This window comes from Oncorhynchus mykiss, chromosome 1, assembly GCF_057628025.1.
Source record: "Oncorhynchus mykiss isolate SJ-2025 chromosome 1, ASM5762802v1, whole genome shotgun sequence".
NCBI classification, from domain to species: domain Eukaryota; kingdom Metazoa; phylum Chordata; class Actinopteri; order Salmoniformes; family Salmonidae; genus Oncorhynchus; species Oncorhynchus mykiss.
The window spans coordinates 56,912,046-56,927,625 of NC_143022.1; the positions used below are offsets into that span (position 1 = coordinate 56,912,046).

Genomic DNA, 15,580 nt, shown 5'->3' on the forward strand with positions numbered 1-15,580 from the left:
GTTAATTTCTCCCATGATCAGCTTTACTGCTTCAGGTGACTCTCAGCCTTGGATACAAGGTCATGAATTAAGTCGGCAGCTATTTTGGTGTCAGCGGAGGGGGCTATGTAAACAGTAGTCGGACTTGATTTATTGTTCCGTATGCCAGGTCTCAGACAGATCAAGCAGGATTGTCGGTACTCCGAGGTATTGGGAACAAGCACATAGCTCAGTCTTATTCCTTATACATCACCATGTATAATAGATGAAAGAGGTGTTCTGAAGGGCTGTTTTTTAATCCGAATTCTGAATTTCTCTTCTACTGCCACGTTTCCTTGGTTTGGAAGCCTTTCCTTGGGAACATGTTCATTGTACTGATGGTGATATTCCATTGCAGTGTAGACTTGCAGCAAAGGGTCAGAGATTGAGCAGGACATCGCTTGTGTATGATATTTGCAGTTGTGGCTCGCTGTATCCATTGAAGGTTAGGCCGACAGCTTGTTTGGTGCGTTTTACACAAATACTGATTAAAACTAACAGCTAAAGTATTGCTATTTGCCTCATTATCTGTCCAATTTAACACCACTAAAAACTTGGTTGGTTGAGGTAGATTGCAACTTTAAAACAAAAAAACACGAGGACAAATGACTGTCGCTGCAAGAACAGATGCCTCAACAAGTGATGAACAAACCTGATGTGAGTGGCCTGACTGAAACATTGCTCAAGCCTGATTAATTTACTGTGGTAAACGAGGCCTCCTCCTGTTTACAACAGTGACTAGAGGTGCTGCTAACATTTACGACAGCAAATTACAATAGTAAAAAAAAAAAAAGACTTATCTTTTGAGCTTTTAGTCAGGATCTTGATGCAGCCTACTCAATCACTTTGTATTGCTACTGTTTACAGACATCCTGAGCAGTATAGTCTTCCTCACTGAGTTCCCTAAATTCCTATCGGACCTTGTGGTCATAGCAGATAATTCAAATTTTTGATTACTTTAAACTTTCTGATCTCCCCATCCCGGATCCGGGATCGTGAATACAGACTCAAGCTCATTACCATAACGCAACGTTAACTATTCATGAAAATCGCAAATGAAATAAATATGCTAGCTCTCAAGCTTAGCCTTTTGTTAACAACACTGTCATCTCAGATTTTCAAAATATGCTTATCAACCATTGCAAAACAAGCATTTGTGTAACAGTATTGATGGCTAACATAGCATTTAGCGTAGCATTCAGCTGGCAACATTTACACAAAAAAACAGAAAAGCATTCAAATAAAATCATTTACCTTTGAAGAACTTCAGATGTTTTCAATGAGGAGACTCTCAGATAGCAAATGTTCAGTTTTTCCTGAAATATTATTTGTTTAGGACAAATCGCTCCGTTTTCTGCGTCACGTTTAGCTACGAAAAAACCCCTGTATCCAGGATTGTGTAAATCTATCAGCAAGCTCATTAGCATAACACAACGTTAACTATTCATGAAAATGGCTAATGAAATGAAATTAATCTATTTGCTCTCAAGCTTAGCCTTTTAACACTGTCATCTCAGATTTTCAAAATATGCTTTTGAACCATAGCTAAACAAGCATGTGTGTAAGAGTATTGATAGCCTAGCATTGCATTAAGCCTAGCATTCAGCATGCAACATTTTCCACAAAAAACCATAAAAGCATTCAAATAAAATAATTTACCTTTGAAGAACTTCAGCTGTTTTCAATGAGGAGACTCTGTTAGATAGCAAATGTTCCGTTTTTACAAAAAATATTATTTGTGTCGACTAATCACTCTTTGTGTTTTGTTCATCACGTTTGGGTAAGAAAAAAAAGAAGAAAAAAAGTCATTAAAACGCGAACTTTTTTCCAAATTAACTCCATAATATCAACAAACATGGCAAACGATGTTTAGAATCAAGCCTCAAGGTGTTTTTCACATATCTATCGATGATAAAATCCATCGTGGCAGTTTACTTTCAATTCTGAAGAAATGGAACGCGCATGGACTTACTGATTACGCACACAGGACACCGGGCGGGACACCAGGTAAATGTAGTCTCTTATGGTCAATCTTCCAATGATATGCCTACAAACACGTCACAATGCTGCAGACACCTCGGGGAATATACAGAAAGCGCAAGCTCATTCCTGGCGCATTCACAGCCATATAAGGAGACATTGGAACACAGCGCCTTCAGAATCCGGGGCATTTCCTGTATGAAACATCATCTTGGTTTCGCCTGTTGCATTAGTTCTGGGGCACGCACAGATAATATCTTTGCAGTTTTGGAGACGTCAGTTGTGTCTTTCCAATGCTGTCAATTCCATGCATAGTCTAGCATCTTTTCGTGACAAAATATTGCGCTTAAAACGGGCATGTCTTTTTATCCAATAATGACACAGCGCCCCTATAGGTTCAAGAGGTTAATATTCACATGGAAAAGTCCAGACTCACTCCAAAAAGGCTTTCGGAGCCATCATCGACAAAGTGAGTTTTGTCAAACACATCCCCGGACCTACGCATTGCCACAGTCATACCCTAGATCGTTTTGTCCCATGGAATAAATATTGTGGATCTGTTTTCCTCATAATCCTGGACTATCGGAACACCATTTTACATTTGCAATCCCAACAATTAATCTGCTCAGACCCCAACCAAGGATTATCAAAAGCTGTGCTATACATTTTCAGATAACAAAGATTCCTTGATGCTCTTCAAGACTCCCTCCACCGACCCAAGGACGTCGAGTACAAAAATCGAGGAACTAAATTTAACCTTGCGTAATACCCTAGATTCTGTCACACCCCTAAAAACCAAAACACTGTCACAAAAAATTTGCTCCCGGGTATACAGAAAATACCGGAGCCTTGAAGCAAGCTTCCAAAAAATTGGGACGGAAATGTCGATCCACCAAACTGGAAGTCTTCTGATTACCTTGCAGACGGTACCATGCAACATCGAAGAGCCCTCACTTCTGCTCGATCAACATATTTTTCTAACCTAATTGAGAATTAGAAGAATCCCCCAAAAATGTGATACTGTCGCAAAGCTGAATAAAAAGAAGCATTCCCCAAGAGAGGATTTATAAATATTATGATCATTAGAAAGCAAATTACAGACTCCTCTTTGAATCTGTGCATTTCTCCAAAGCTGTTGTCCTGAGTCTACACAACTTCCAGGACCTAGGATCAATGGAGACAAGTTGTTGAATCCTGTGTCATGACACACTCATGAAAACAGTCATGGCCTCTAAACCTTTCAACTGCATACTGGACCCTATTCCAACTAAACTACTGAAGAATCTACTTCCTGTGCTTGGCCCTCCTATGTTGAACATAATAAACGTATCTCTATCCTCCGGATGTGTACCAAATGCACTAAAAGTGGCTGTAATAAAGCCTCTACTGAAAAAGCCAAACCCCTAAAATTAAAAAATTCCTCTCAATTTTTTGGGGAAAATGCTGTTGCGTAGCAACTCACTGCAACTCATATACAAATGATGTATATGAAATTATTTAGTCTGGTTTTAGACCCCATCATAGTACCGAGAATGCACTCATGAAGGTGGTAAATTATATTTTAATGCATCAGACAAAGTCTCTGTATCTGTCCTCGTGCTCCTAGACCTTAGTGGTGCTATTGACATCATCGATTACCACATTCTTTTTGGAGAGATCGGAAACCCTAATTGGCCTACGCGGACAAGTTCTTGCCTATTTTAGATCTTATGTGTCAGAAAGATATCGGGTTGTCTCTGGAGGGTTTGTACTCTGACAAATCAATTGTATGTTTCGGTGTTCCTCAAGGCTCCATTTTAGGACCAATATTGTTTTCATTATATATATATATATTCTACCTTTTGGTGATGTCATTTGGAAACACAATGTCAACTTCGTTGCTATGCGGATGACATACAGCTGTACATTTAGATGAAACACGACGAAGCCCCAAAATTGCCTAACCTGCAAGCCTGTGTTTCAGACAGTGGATGGCGGCAAATGTTTACTTTTAAAAACTCAGAACTACCATCTGTTTTGTCTGAGTACCAAGAAAAAAAAAGAGCTCTGATGTTTGATCTGACAATTCATCTTGATGGTTGTACAGTCTCAAGTAAAACTGTAAAGAACCTCGGTGTTACTCTGGACCCTGATCTCTTTTGACAAACGTATCAAGAATATTTCAAGGACCGCTTTTCTCCTTCTTCATAACATTGCAAAAATCAGAAGCTTGTCCAAAAATTATGCAGAAAAGAAACCACTAATTTTTACATCGCTACAGTGGCTTCTTTAAGTCTTTACTGAAGACTCATCTCTTCAGTAGGTCCTATGATTGAGTGCGGTCTCTGCCTGGGCGGCTCCCCTCTCTCCACTGTGAATCTCTGCCTATGACCATATTATGGCTTACTAATGCTCTTCCATTCCTTCCCGAGTAGGGGTGAGTCACTGTGATTTTCCCGTCTGGTTTTGCGCCCCGTCAGGCTCGTGCGGTGGAGGAGATCTTCGTGGGCTATACTCAGCCTCGTCTCAGGGTAGTAATTTGGTGGTCTGTTGATATCCCTTTAGTGGTGTGGGCTGTGTTTTGGCAAAGTGGGTGGGGTTATATCCTGCCTGGTTGGCCTAGTTTCCTGTTCTGTTTCCTGAACCGGTTCCAACCCCTGCATGGAACTATAGCTCATTTTAAAAGGTCCTGCACAGTCATCCTATTTCCATGTAAAAATAACCTTTGAATGACCAAAACATCACCCAATCTTTTTATACTATTAAAATGATCAGAATTAAGAAATTGTACCTTCTCTCATCTCTAACTTTCAGGAAGCCTGAAATATTCAGAACTCGCCTTGAGTGAGAACTCTTTGAAACACCCTTGTGGTCATTGCCAGGTAACAAGGTAAACATGTCGTTGATGACAAGGTAAACAATGGACAGCATGTCCAAAATAAACCAAGCCTAAATAAAATGCCTCAACCCATTTTCTCTGAATTGCATTCATGGTCAACAGAGTTGATTATGGACTGTTGGATTTCAGACAATCAGCAGCAATACACAATTGTTTTGTAACTAATTACAGAATACAGTTCACTGATACACTTCTTCACAATAATGAGTAAAGCCCGAGTCACCCTAAACATAAGGGAATGTACATGGAAACAGCATACAATAAGTGTACTGGACAATGTATTAGTGCCTCAGCATTATAAATTACTGTTCATAATGGTATGTATTGATCAGGCACTTATTTGATATTTTAGAATAGGTCAGCATAGACAAAATATGGATCAACATGAATGCTCGTGAGAAATCATGGTGAGACATTTGACATAAAATAAACAATAATTAGAACCATAAGCCGTGCACAGGACCCATTGATTCATACATTTAACACTCATCTCTCGTCCAAATGCTTGAAAAAAACAATACAAAGTAACAAAATATCATAATGTAAAAGTTAGATAGGCTTTAAGAAATGCAAACAACTACAGAGATTGATAGGGGAGCGGGAAAGGAGGGAGACCCATGTACCCCGCTTCAATCAAGCAGGCCTCAGTCACCCAGTTGGCTTCAGTCACCCCCAAGACTGAAGCGGGAAACAAATACAGCTATGGCCTCCTAGTTAGGCTCTCACACTGGGCAGACAGGAGTTCTGGGATGGAGAGCAAGCACAGCTTTCCCTCATAGTGCTGGATAAAGGGTGACCTCATTGAAGAGGAGATCCAGGATCCTGTCTAAGTAGCCTGTAATGTTATTGAAAGGGGAAATGTTTTACCCCCAGTTGGGTGCAGTGGTCTAAGGCTTTCAAGCTGCGCAACCAGAGATTCTGGGTTCGAGCCCAGGCTCTGTCGCAGCCGGCCGCGACCTGGAGGCCCATGGGGCAGCGCACAATTGGCCCAGCGTCGTCCGGGTTAGGGAGGGTTTGGCCGGCAGGGATATCCTGGTCTCATCGCGCACTAGCGACTCCTGTGGCGGGCCGGGTGCAGTGACCAGGTGTACAGTGTTTCCTCCGACATATTGGTGCGGCTGGCTTCCGGGTTGGATGTGCATTGTGTCAAGAAGCAGTGCGGCTAGGTTGGGTTTTGTTTCGGAGGACGCATGGCTCTTGACCTTCGCTTCTCCCGAGTCTGTACGGGAGTTGCAGCGATGAGACAAGACTAACTACTACCAATTGAGGAGAAAAAAAAGGGGTAAGAAAAGGAAAATATGTTTGTGAAATGGGATGTCAACATTGTGAACAGACTGCCCCATGGTGATGGTGGGGTTGTGGTATGGGCAGGTAGAAGCTACAGACAATGAACACAATTGCATTTTATCGATGCCAATTTGAATCCACAGAGATACCTTGATGAGATCCATTGTCTATTGTCGTGCCATTTATCGTCGTGCCATCTATTGTCGTGCCATCTCATGTATCAGTATGATAATGCACAGTCCCATATCGCAAAGATCTGTACACAATGCCTTGAAATTGAAAATGTCCTAGCTCTTCCATGGCCTGCATACTCCCCAGACATGTCACCCATTGAGCGTGTTTGGGATGTTCTGGATCAACGTGTACGACAGCGTGTTCCAGTTCTCCCCAATATCCAGCAACTTCGCATAGCCATTGAAGAGGAGTGGGACAACATTCCACAGGCCACAATCAACAGCCTGATCAACTCTATGCAAAGGAAATGTGAATTGGTGGTCACACCAGATACTGAATGGTTTTCTGATCCATGCCCCTACTTTTTTTAAAGATATCTCTTACAAACCGATGGATATCTGTTTTTCCAGTCATGTGAAATCCATAGACCGGGCCTAATTTATTTATTTCAATGTACTGATTATCTTATATGAACTGTAACTCAGTAAAATCTTTGAAATTGTTGCATGTTGCATTTATTTTTGTTCAGTGTATTTATTGTTACGATGCTATCAATTCATTGATTTAGTGATCTACTAATTCTACAATGTGTTTTCTTGTGTTTTTGAAATACTCAATTTGAAATATGCAATATTTGGTGGGGCACTCTGAGGTGTAGCAAGGATTGGACCAAAATGCGGCGTGGCTATTGAGATTCATGTTTAATAAAAACAAAGTAAACACGAATCAATACAAAAACAATAAACGTAATGTAAAAACCGAAACAGCCTAAACTGGTGCAAACTAACACTAGACAGTTACAAGGACATCATGATACTAAGGACAGTCACCCACAACACACCCAAAGAATATGGCTGCCTAAATATGGTTCCCAATCAGAGACAACGATAAACACCTGCCTCTGATTGAGAACCACTTCAGACAGCCATAGACTTCAATAGAACACCCCACTAAGCTACAATCCCAACACACCACATACAAAAACCCATGCCACACCCTGGCCTGACCAAATAAATGAAAATAAACACAAAATACTTCAACCAGGGCGTGACAATTTGGAAATGTTTGTGTGCCTGAAATGCTCAATTGATGCAGATTTTAAATTAATAACTAACTATGATTTACAGCATCTTGGGTCTGTCTTCACAGCATATTCCCCCTTCTTTGCCTTTGGGAAAGCTGATTTTGTCTCACAGCATTCCTTCTGCGGTGGTAGCCTGGGAAGCTGTGCAGACAGTAGATGTTGATTTTCCGAAAATGTCTATCATTACTGCTGGAAAATGACCAAATAATAACCCCCCTCCTAATCCTCATGATTAGCCCCAATGACAAGCCACATCAACTGTAAAACAGCAACCTACACAATGGAATGGCAACATGTGATTTTCAGGGGTAAATTACAAAAAAACAACTCCTTTTGTGGACAATATTCCTTCATGCCAGCTGTGTGTTGCCAGTTCTCAGACTCAATGTAGGGGGTTTAGGGATGGAACAAAAAAAAGTGGCTATCAGGTGTGTCACAGAAAATATAACGTCCAAGCAGCAACCGCCCTGATTATCTAACGTTAGCACCCCGATTCCCCCGAAAATGCGGTATCAGACTCATCCAACTCTGGTTCTTATTATGGTCATTATGGTCAGCACTTGCAAGATCCACTGTCAACGATGGTACAGCATCCGTCTTCAGGATTAGCTTCCTGGTAAGACCCATCGAATGTTCTCCCCAACTGATCAAGCAACTACGCTAAAAATGTGCATTGCACATGTGACATGATCGTAATTTTCGGTTCAGCCTGTCCACCCGAAATGAAAAGCAGCCACTGCTGTCAGATATTTTCATTCTACGGAAAACAGTGTAGCGTTCAATTTACACTATGGCATCCAGTCACAGTCACACAACAGATGAAAGTCTACCACCATCTTCGGTTGTACGTTCTCCTTGAGCTAGCTACACTAATATACACACACACACACACACACACACACACACACAATCTCCATAGACAAACATTGGCAGTAGAATGGCCTTACTGAAGAGCTCAGTGACTTTCAACTTGGCAACGTCATAGGATGCCACCTTTCCAACAAGTCAGTAAGTCAAATTTCTGCCCTGCTAGAGCTTCCCTGGTCAAATGTAAGTGCTGTTATTGTGAAGTGGATACATTTAGGAGCAACAGCGGCTCAAGTGGAAGGCCACACAAGCTCACAGAACGGGAGTGCCTAGGCGTGTAAAAAGTCTGTCCTCAGTTGCAAAACTCACTACTGAGTTCCAAACTGCCTCTGGAAGCAAAGTCAGCACAATAACCGTTTGTCGGGAGCTTCATGAAATGGGTTTCCTTGGACGAGCAGCCGCACACAAGCCTAAGATCAGCCAACTCTTGGCATTGCGCATGGCGGAGTGGTGTAAAGCTTGCCACCATTGGACTTTGGAGCAGTGGCCAGCACAATTATTTGTATTGCTTATAATCTTTTTAAATGAATTTCTTATTAACACTTTGCTCTAGCTAGCTATTTGTGTAGGTAGCTATCGAGTAAACCCAATTAAACTCGGTTCGGTCGCGGTCCCTTAGTTCCAGTGAAGGGAAATCTTAACGATAAATAAACAAATAATTTATAATAAAAAAATAAAAAAATAAAAAAACTCGTTCTCTGGAGTGATGAATCATGCTTCACATTCTGGCAGTCGAAAGGAAGAATCTGAGTTTGGCGGATGCCAGGAGAATGCTACCTGCCCGAATGCATAGTGCCAACTGTAAAGTTTGGTGGAAGCGGAATAATGGTATGGGGCTGTTTTTCATGGTTCGGTCGCGGTCCCTTAGTTCCAGTGAAGGGAAATCTTAACGCTACAGCATACAATGACATTCTAGACGATTCTGTGCTTCCAACTTTGTGGCAACAGTTTGGGGAAAGGCCTTTCCTGTTAGAGCATGACAGTGCTCCGATGCAATAACAAGGTCCATACAGAAATGGTTTGTTGAGATCTGTGTGGAAAATGTTGACAGAGCCCTGACCCCAACCCCATTGAACAACTTTGGGAGGAATTGGAATGCCAACCGCAAGCCATGCCTAATCACCCAACATCAGTGTCCAACCTCACTAATGCTCTTGTGGCTGAATGGAAGCAAGTCTCCCGCAGCAATGTTCCAACATCTAGTGGAAAGACTTGCCAGAAGATTGGCGGCTGTTATAGCAGCAAAGGAGGGACCAACTCCATATTAATGCCTATGATTTTGGAATGTAAAGGTCGACAAGCAAGTGTCCACATGCTTTGGCTTTGTTGACAAAAAATAAGGCGTAAGCGCACATGATGATTTTAAGGTGGTATATAGTTAAATTAGTAAAGATAAGACACATTAATTACGTTGCATAAAGTCAGAAGTAAATCTTTGGTAATGCCTGCCTCCTGAATCCAAGTGTTTGACACGGGCGGAGGGGACCAGTAACTTCATGATCAAACTTTATCAATGTACCAGCTACAGTCAATGTTCATACTTGGGTCACCCTACTTTGAACTGCTTAGATCAAAATATCATCCAATTTGATGAAAAACATGATTTTCACTATTCGGGACCTTTAACAAATGCGTCATGAATAATTGTTACTTTTACAGCAATGCGTGTCAGTTTGAATGAGCTGTCATGTTGCATGAGTAATTCATCAACTGATGCAATTAAGAGATCATTCTATCCACACTACTTTTTAGGAATTAAATCATGGTAGAATCTCCCTGTAGTCAATGCTTGCACAATGTCAACGATTGATCCACCGTGATGGAGAAGGAGCTAGTGCACACTTTTACTGTATTATTATACTGACCTTTGACCTATGCACCTCTCCATCGTCATCCTCTCCTCCAACCCCAAGTATTTTCCTGGTCTTCAGCCGGCTCACCAGGTCTGACTGACTGTGTTTCTTCATCAAAGGAGGATGGGGCTTAGAAGCCATGGTACACTAACCTGGGTAGAGTGGGAGAGAGTTTTAACACACATTTTAGCACTTAAGGGGATAATACAGAGCTTGCATGGTCCTTCGATTCAGAACAATCATGCAAAAGATCAACAAGAAAGAGGGGCAAGAGTGAGAAATTTAGGGGAGAGAGAGTGAAGGGGGTGCACAGATGAAGCGGAAGAGAGATGAGGGCAGAGAGAGGAAAGAGGGATAGAGAGAGACAGAGTGAGAGTTTTCAGAAAACCTTGTAATGTCATCCCCCTGCCTTTAGATATCACAGACAACAATACAACCATACTGTACCAATAACACTAGGGGGAGAGTAAAGTATCTTATGCAACACCAGCATTATGTAAGAGGACAGAGGACAAGCAACCATAGGGTAACCTACAGTAGAGCCCATACAATACAGTATCTCTATACTGCAGATACAGGTAGTACTCACTGTATCGATGACAAATAGTCTTTGAAATCTTTCAAATAGGTTGAGCATTTGCTTTACCCTGCCTGGAGTGCCAGATGGGTGGGGTTTGGACTTTTTGTGACTATTATATTGATTTCTTTGCAACAGGCAAGCTCAATTAAATAAAAATGTTATTTGTCACATGCGCTGAATACAACAGGTGCAGACCTTAATGTGAAATTACATACAGTACAAGCCCTTAACCAACATTGCAGTTCAAGAAATAGAGCTAAGAAAATATTTACTAAATACACTAAAGCAAAAAAATGTAATAAAAGCAACACAGAATAACAATAACGAGGCTATATACAAGGGTACCGGTACCGAGTTAATGTGCAGGGGTACAGGTTAGTTGAGGTACATAGGTAGGGGGTAAAGTATTTGTACATGTAGGTAGGGGTAAAGTGACTATGAATAGATAATAAATGGCGAGTAGCAGCAGTGTAAAAACAGGGGGGTGGCATTTGATTAATTGTTCAGCAGTCTTATGGCTTGGGGGTGGAAGCTGTTGAAGAGCCTTTGGAATTACACTTGACGCTACCAGGCGGCGATGCAACCGGTCAGGATGCTCTCGATGGTGCAGCTGTAGAACATTGAGGATCTGGGGACCCATGCCAAATCTTTTCAGTCTCCTGAGGGGTGTTGTTATGCCCTCTTCACAACTGTCTTGGTGTGTTTGGACCATGATAGTTTGTTGGGGATGTGGATACCAAGGAACTTGAAACTTGACTGCTCCACTACTGTTGCGTCGTCAGCAAATGTAATGATGGTGTTGGAGTCGTGCTTGGCCACACAATCGTGGGTGAACAGGGAGTACAGGAGGGAACTAAGCACGCACCCCTCTGAGGGGCCGCAGTGAGGGGCCACAGTGTTGAGGATCAGCATGTGCTGTTGCCTACCTTACCTGGTGGTGGCTCGTCAGGAAGTATTTGAACACACACACCTTGAAGTGGAGCCGTCTGTCATTCTCTCTGGAGGCAGAAGTGTGTCTGTCTAGATCAATTAGGTTCCACTGTCAACATCAGAAGTGATGGGATTAACAACTCCACATTGAATACTACATGGGGATGAATTACTGCCACAACACATTTGGTGAGTAGGCCTAGGCTGAATGATTCTGATAAATAAACTTGTCTTTATCAAACTAAAGTATTTGCATAATTTCACTGTCTTTGTTTACGGGGATTTTTTGCCTAGTCTAACCAATTCTAAATGGCAAAAGCAGTTCACAAGGTACCCTAACCGGAAAATAGACGGGACGCATTTATTCCAAAACTGCAGCTCAGCTTTTCCTACTTCAGTCAACCATTCCATTTTGAATGTGATAAAACTATGTAGCTTGTCTATCCCGTCAGTTAGATACATTTTTATAGGCATTTATTTCTGTAGGCCTAACGGGAGCTTGTGTGCAAACTCAGCACGAGTGTGCAGAGGGAGTGGTTGGAACGCAATTGAGTGAGTGAGACATGGACGGGAAAGGGATTTTAGGGAGAACTGTGATGGTTGGCTTGGTTTCTTTTTTGTTGTGCCTTTCAAATGTACATGTACAAATGGAACATGAGTCCAAGCAAATGAACGTGGTCTTCAAGACACTTTTATCTCTGGTTAAAGAAAGTTTTGACGTCCATTCAATTACTCATGCCCATCCCTAGTTCAGAGAGTCCTAATGTGGATTAGTGTGAAATATAGGTAAAAGGTGAGATTCACATCATTCTTACATGAACATGACTCTTGTTTAACACGTTGGCGAACTAAATAAATAAATTGGTCATCCATAAATCACCTTTTATAATCTGTATCATATCTCACCTCACCTCACTCACTCATCCACATTGTGCCGGCAGCAACAAAGGCTCGGCACTTCTGCCTACCTGTCTGGATATCTGTCCATTATGAGGACCCCTCGATGCAGAGAATAAGGACTATGGACGGCTGGCTGGCTGTTTGTCTGCCTGCCTCCTTGTCAGTCGTCTATCCATAAGGACCATTGATGAGAGGAACAGGACATGCTGTAGGGATCCTATTGATCAGGGCTAATGAATAGAGCTAGAGGTCCAACTGAGGCCCGAATGGAACCAGGCTATTATCAGAACAGAGTAATGAAGGGGGATCAGACTCAGTGTCACCCTCCAGACCAACGCTTTGGGATGACAGAGACAAGTGTGACCCTCCAAACCAACGTTGTGACAGAACACACACACCCTCCAGACAAGCAATCTGGGACTCCCTGCTGCCATTTGTCTATAAGAATAAATCGTTTCAGACAGACAAAGAAAATGAACAACAAGAGAGGGAAATTAATGTTCTCTTCCTCTTAAAGTAATGATTTCCCGACAGGAAATTGCGAGAAAAAAAAACTAACTCTTGGCTTGGCACATGAAGAGGATCCATTTGCTATTGAAGAACATATAAAGCAAAGCATTGTGCGTGATACAGAGGGGCTTCATTTGTCCAATTGAAAGTGTATCAACACAGTTAGACACACACAAATATCTGTAAGTGAAAGCAAAAAAACTTTTGATTCATTCATAAGCCAAATTGCCCAGCTGAGGTTTATTACAGGGAGAGAAACGAAAGAGTGCGAGAGGGACAGCAGCCTCTGGTAAGACACGGGGCGGCGGCCTATGCATTTATGTGAACAACAGCTGATGCACGATATCTAAAGAAGTCTCAAGGTTTTGCTCGCCTAAGGTAGAGTATCATTGATCTGTTTTTTCTGTAGCCGTCTACATTCCACAACAGAGCGAAGTTGGCACTAAAACCGCACTAAAAGAGCTGTATTCCGCAATAAGCGGAAAACAGCTCAACCAGAGGCGGCGCTCATAGTGACCGGTGACTTTAAAACAGGGAAACTTAAATCAGGTAAACCTGATTTAAATCAGCATGTTAAATGTGCAGCCAGAGGGAACAAAAATTTTGTCCACCTTTACTCCACACATTTGGAAAATCTGACCATAACTCTGATTCCTGCTCAGATCATCAAGCCACTGCCTGTTCACCCCGCTATAATCCAGAAGGCGAGGTCAGTACAGGTGCATCAAAACTGGGACCAAGAGACTGAAAAACAGCTTCTATCTAAAGGCCATCAGACTGTTAACCCTTCTGCGTGTAGGGGGCAGTATTTTCATTTTTGGCAAAAAAACGTACCCATTTGAAACTGCCTATTTCTCAGCCCCAGAAACTAGAATATGCATATAAATTGTCAGATTAAGATAGAAAACACTAAAGTTTCCAAAACTGTAAAAATATTGTCTGAGTATAACAGAACTGATAATGCAGGCGAAAGCCTGAGGAAAATCCAATCAGGAAGTGCCTCTTATTTTGAAACCTCTGTTCCTATGCATGCCTATCCTCCATTTAAAGGGATATCAACCAGATTCCTTTTTCTATGGCTTCCCTAAAGGTGTCAGTCTTTAGACATAGTTTCAGGCTTTTATTTTGAAAATTGAGCGGCGTGAAAGATCACATTGCGTAAGTGGATAGGTGGGGGCTCTCAGTGAGTTTTGTTTTTGAAAAACCTTCACACCCGTTTTGATATATTATCGACTATATATATTTTAAAAACAACCTGAGGATTGATTATAAAAAACGTTTGACATGTTTCTGTGGACATTATGGATATTATTTGTAATATACGTCTGCGTTGTCGTGACCGCTCTTTCCTGTGGATTTCTGAACATAACGCGACAAATAAACTGAGGTATTTTGGGTATAAAAATAATCTTTATTATTTGAACATGAACATTTGTTGTGTAACTGGGAGTCTCGTGAGTGAAAACATCTGAAGATCAAAGGTAAATGATTAATTTGATTGCTTTTCGTGACCTAGCTACTTAATGCTTAGTGTACATAATGTTATGTTATGCTATCGATAAACTTAAATGCTTCGATTGCTTTCGCTGTAAAGCATAAATTCATAATCTGAGATGACAGGTGGATTAACAAAAGGCTAAGCTGTGTTTTGCAATATTGCACTTGTGATTTCATGAATATTAATATTTTTTTTGTAATTGACTGTTGCGCTATGCTATTCAGCGGTTGCTGACAAAAATGATCCAACTAAAGGGATGGGTAGCGTCAAGGAGTTAAACAGCCATCACTAACATTGAGTGTGCTGCTGCCAACATACTGACTCAATCTCTAGCCACTTTAATAATTAAAACATTGGATGTAATACATGTATCACTAGTCACTTTAAACTATACACCCTTGGGGTAGTAGGGTAGCCTTGTGGTTAGAGCGTTGGACTAGTAACCGGAAGGTTGCAAGTTCAAATCCCGGAGCTGACAAGGTACAAATGTCGTTCTGCCCCCGAACAGGCAGTTCACCCACTGTTCCTAGGCCGTCATTGAAAATAAGATAAAATAATTAAATACTTTTTTCTTTACATAGTTGAATGTGCTGACAACTAAATCACACAAAAATGATCAATGGAAATCAAATGTATCAACCCATGGAGGTCTGGATTTGGAGTCACACTCAAAATTAAAGTGGAAAACCACACTACAACTTTGATGTAATGCCCTTAAAACAAGTAAAAATGAGGCTCAGTAGTGTGTGTGGCCTCCACGTGCCTGTATGACCTCCCTACAATGCCTGGGCATGCTCCTGATGAGGTGGCGGATGGTCTCCTGAGGGATCTCCTCCCAGACCTGGACTACAGCATCCGCCAACTCCTGGAAAGTCTGTGGATGGAGCGAGACATGATGTCCCAGATGTGCTCAATTGGATTCAGGTCTGGGGAACGGGCGGGCCAGTCCATAGCATCAATGCCTTCCTCTTGCAGGAACTGCTGACACACTCCAGCCAAATGAGGTCTAGCATTGTCTTGC

At 41.7% G+C, this 15,580-nt stretch overlaps 1 protein-coding gene across 1 annotated transcript in view; it reads right to left on the minus strand.

Annotated features, from left to right (window-relative positions):
• LOC110525462 (tumor protein p53-inducible protein 11) overlaps positions 1–15,580 on the minus strand; it is a 118,874-nt gene that overhangs the window by 71,062 nt on the left and 32,232 nt on the right. The window contains exon 2 of the mRNA XM_021605592.3: positions 10,154–10,293. Coding sequence (XP_021461267.3) covers positions 10,154–10,282 — 129 coding nt within the window. The 5' untranslated portion in view covers positions 10,283–10,293. The remainder of the gene's footprint in view (positions 1–10,153; positions 10,294–15,580) is intronic.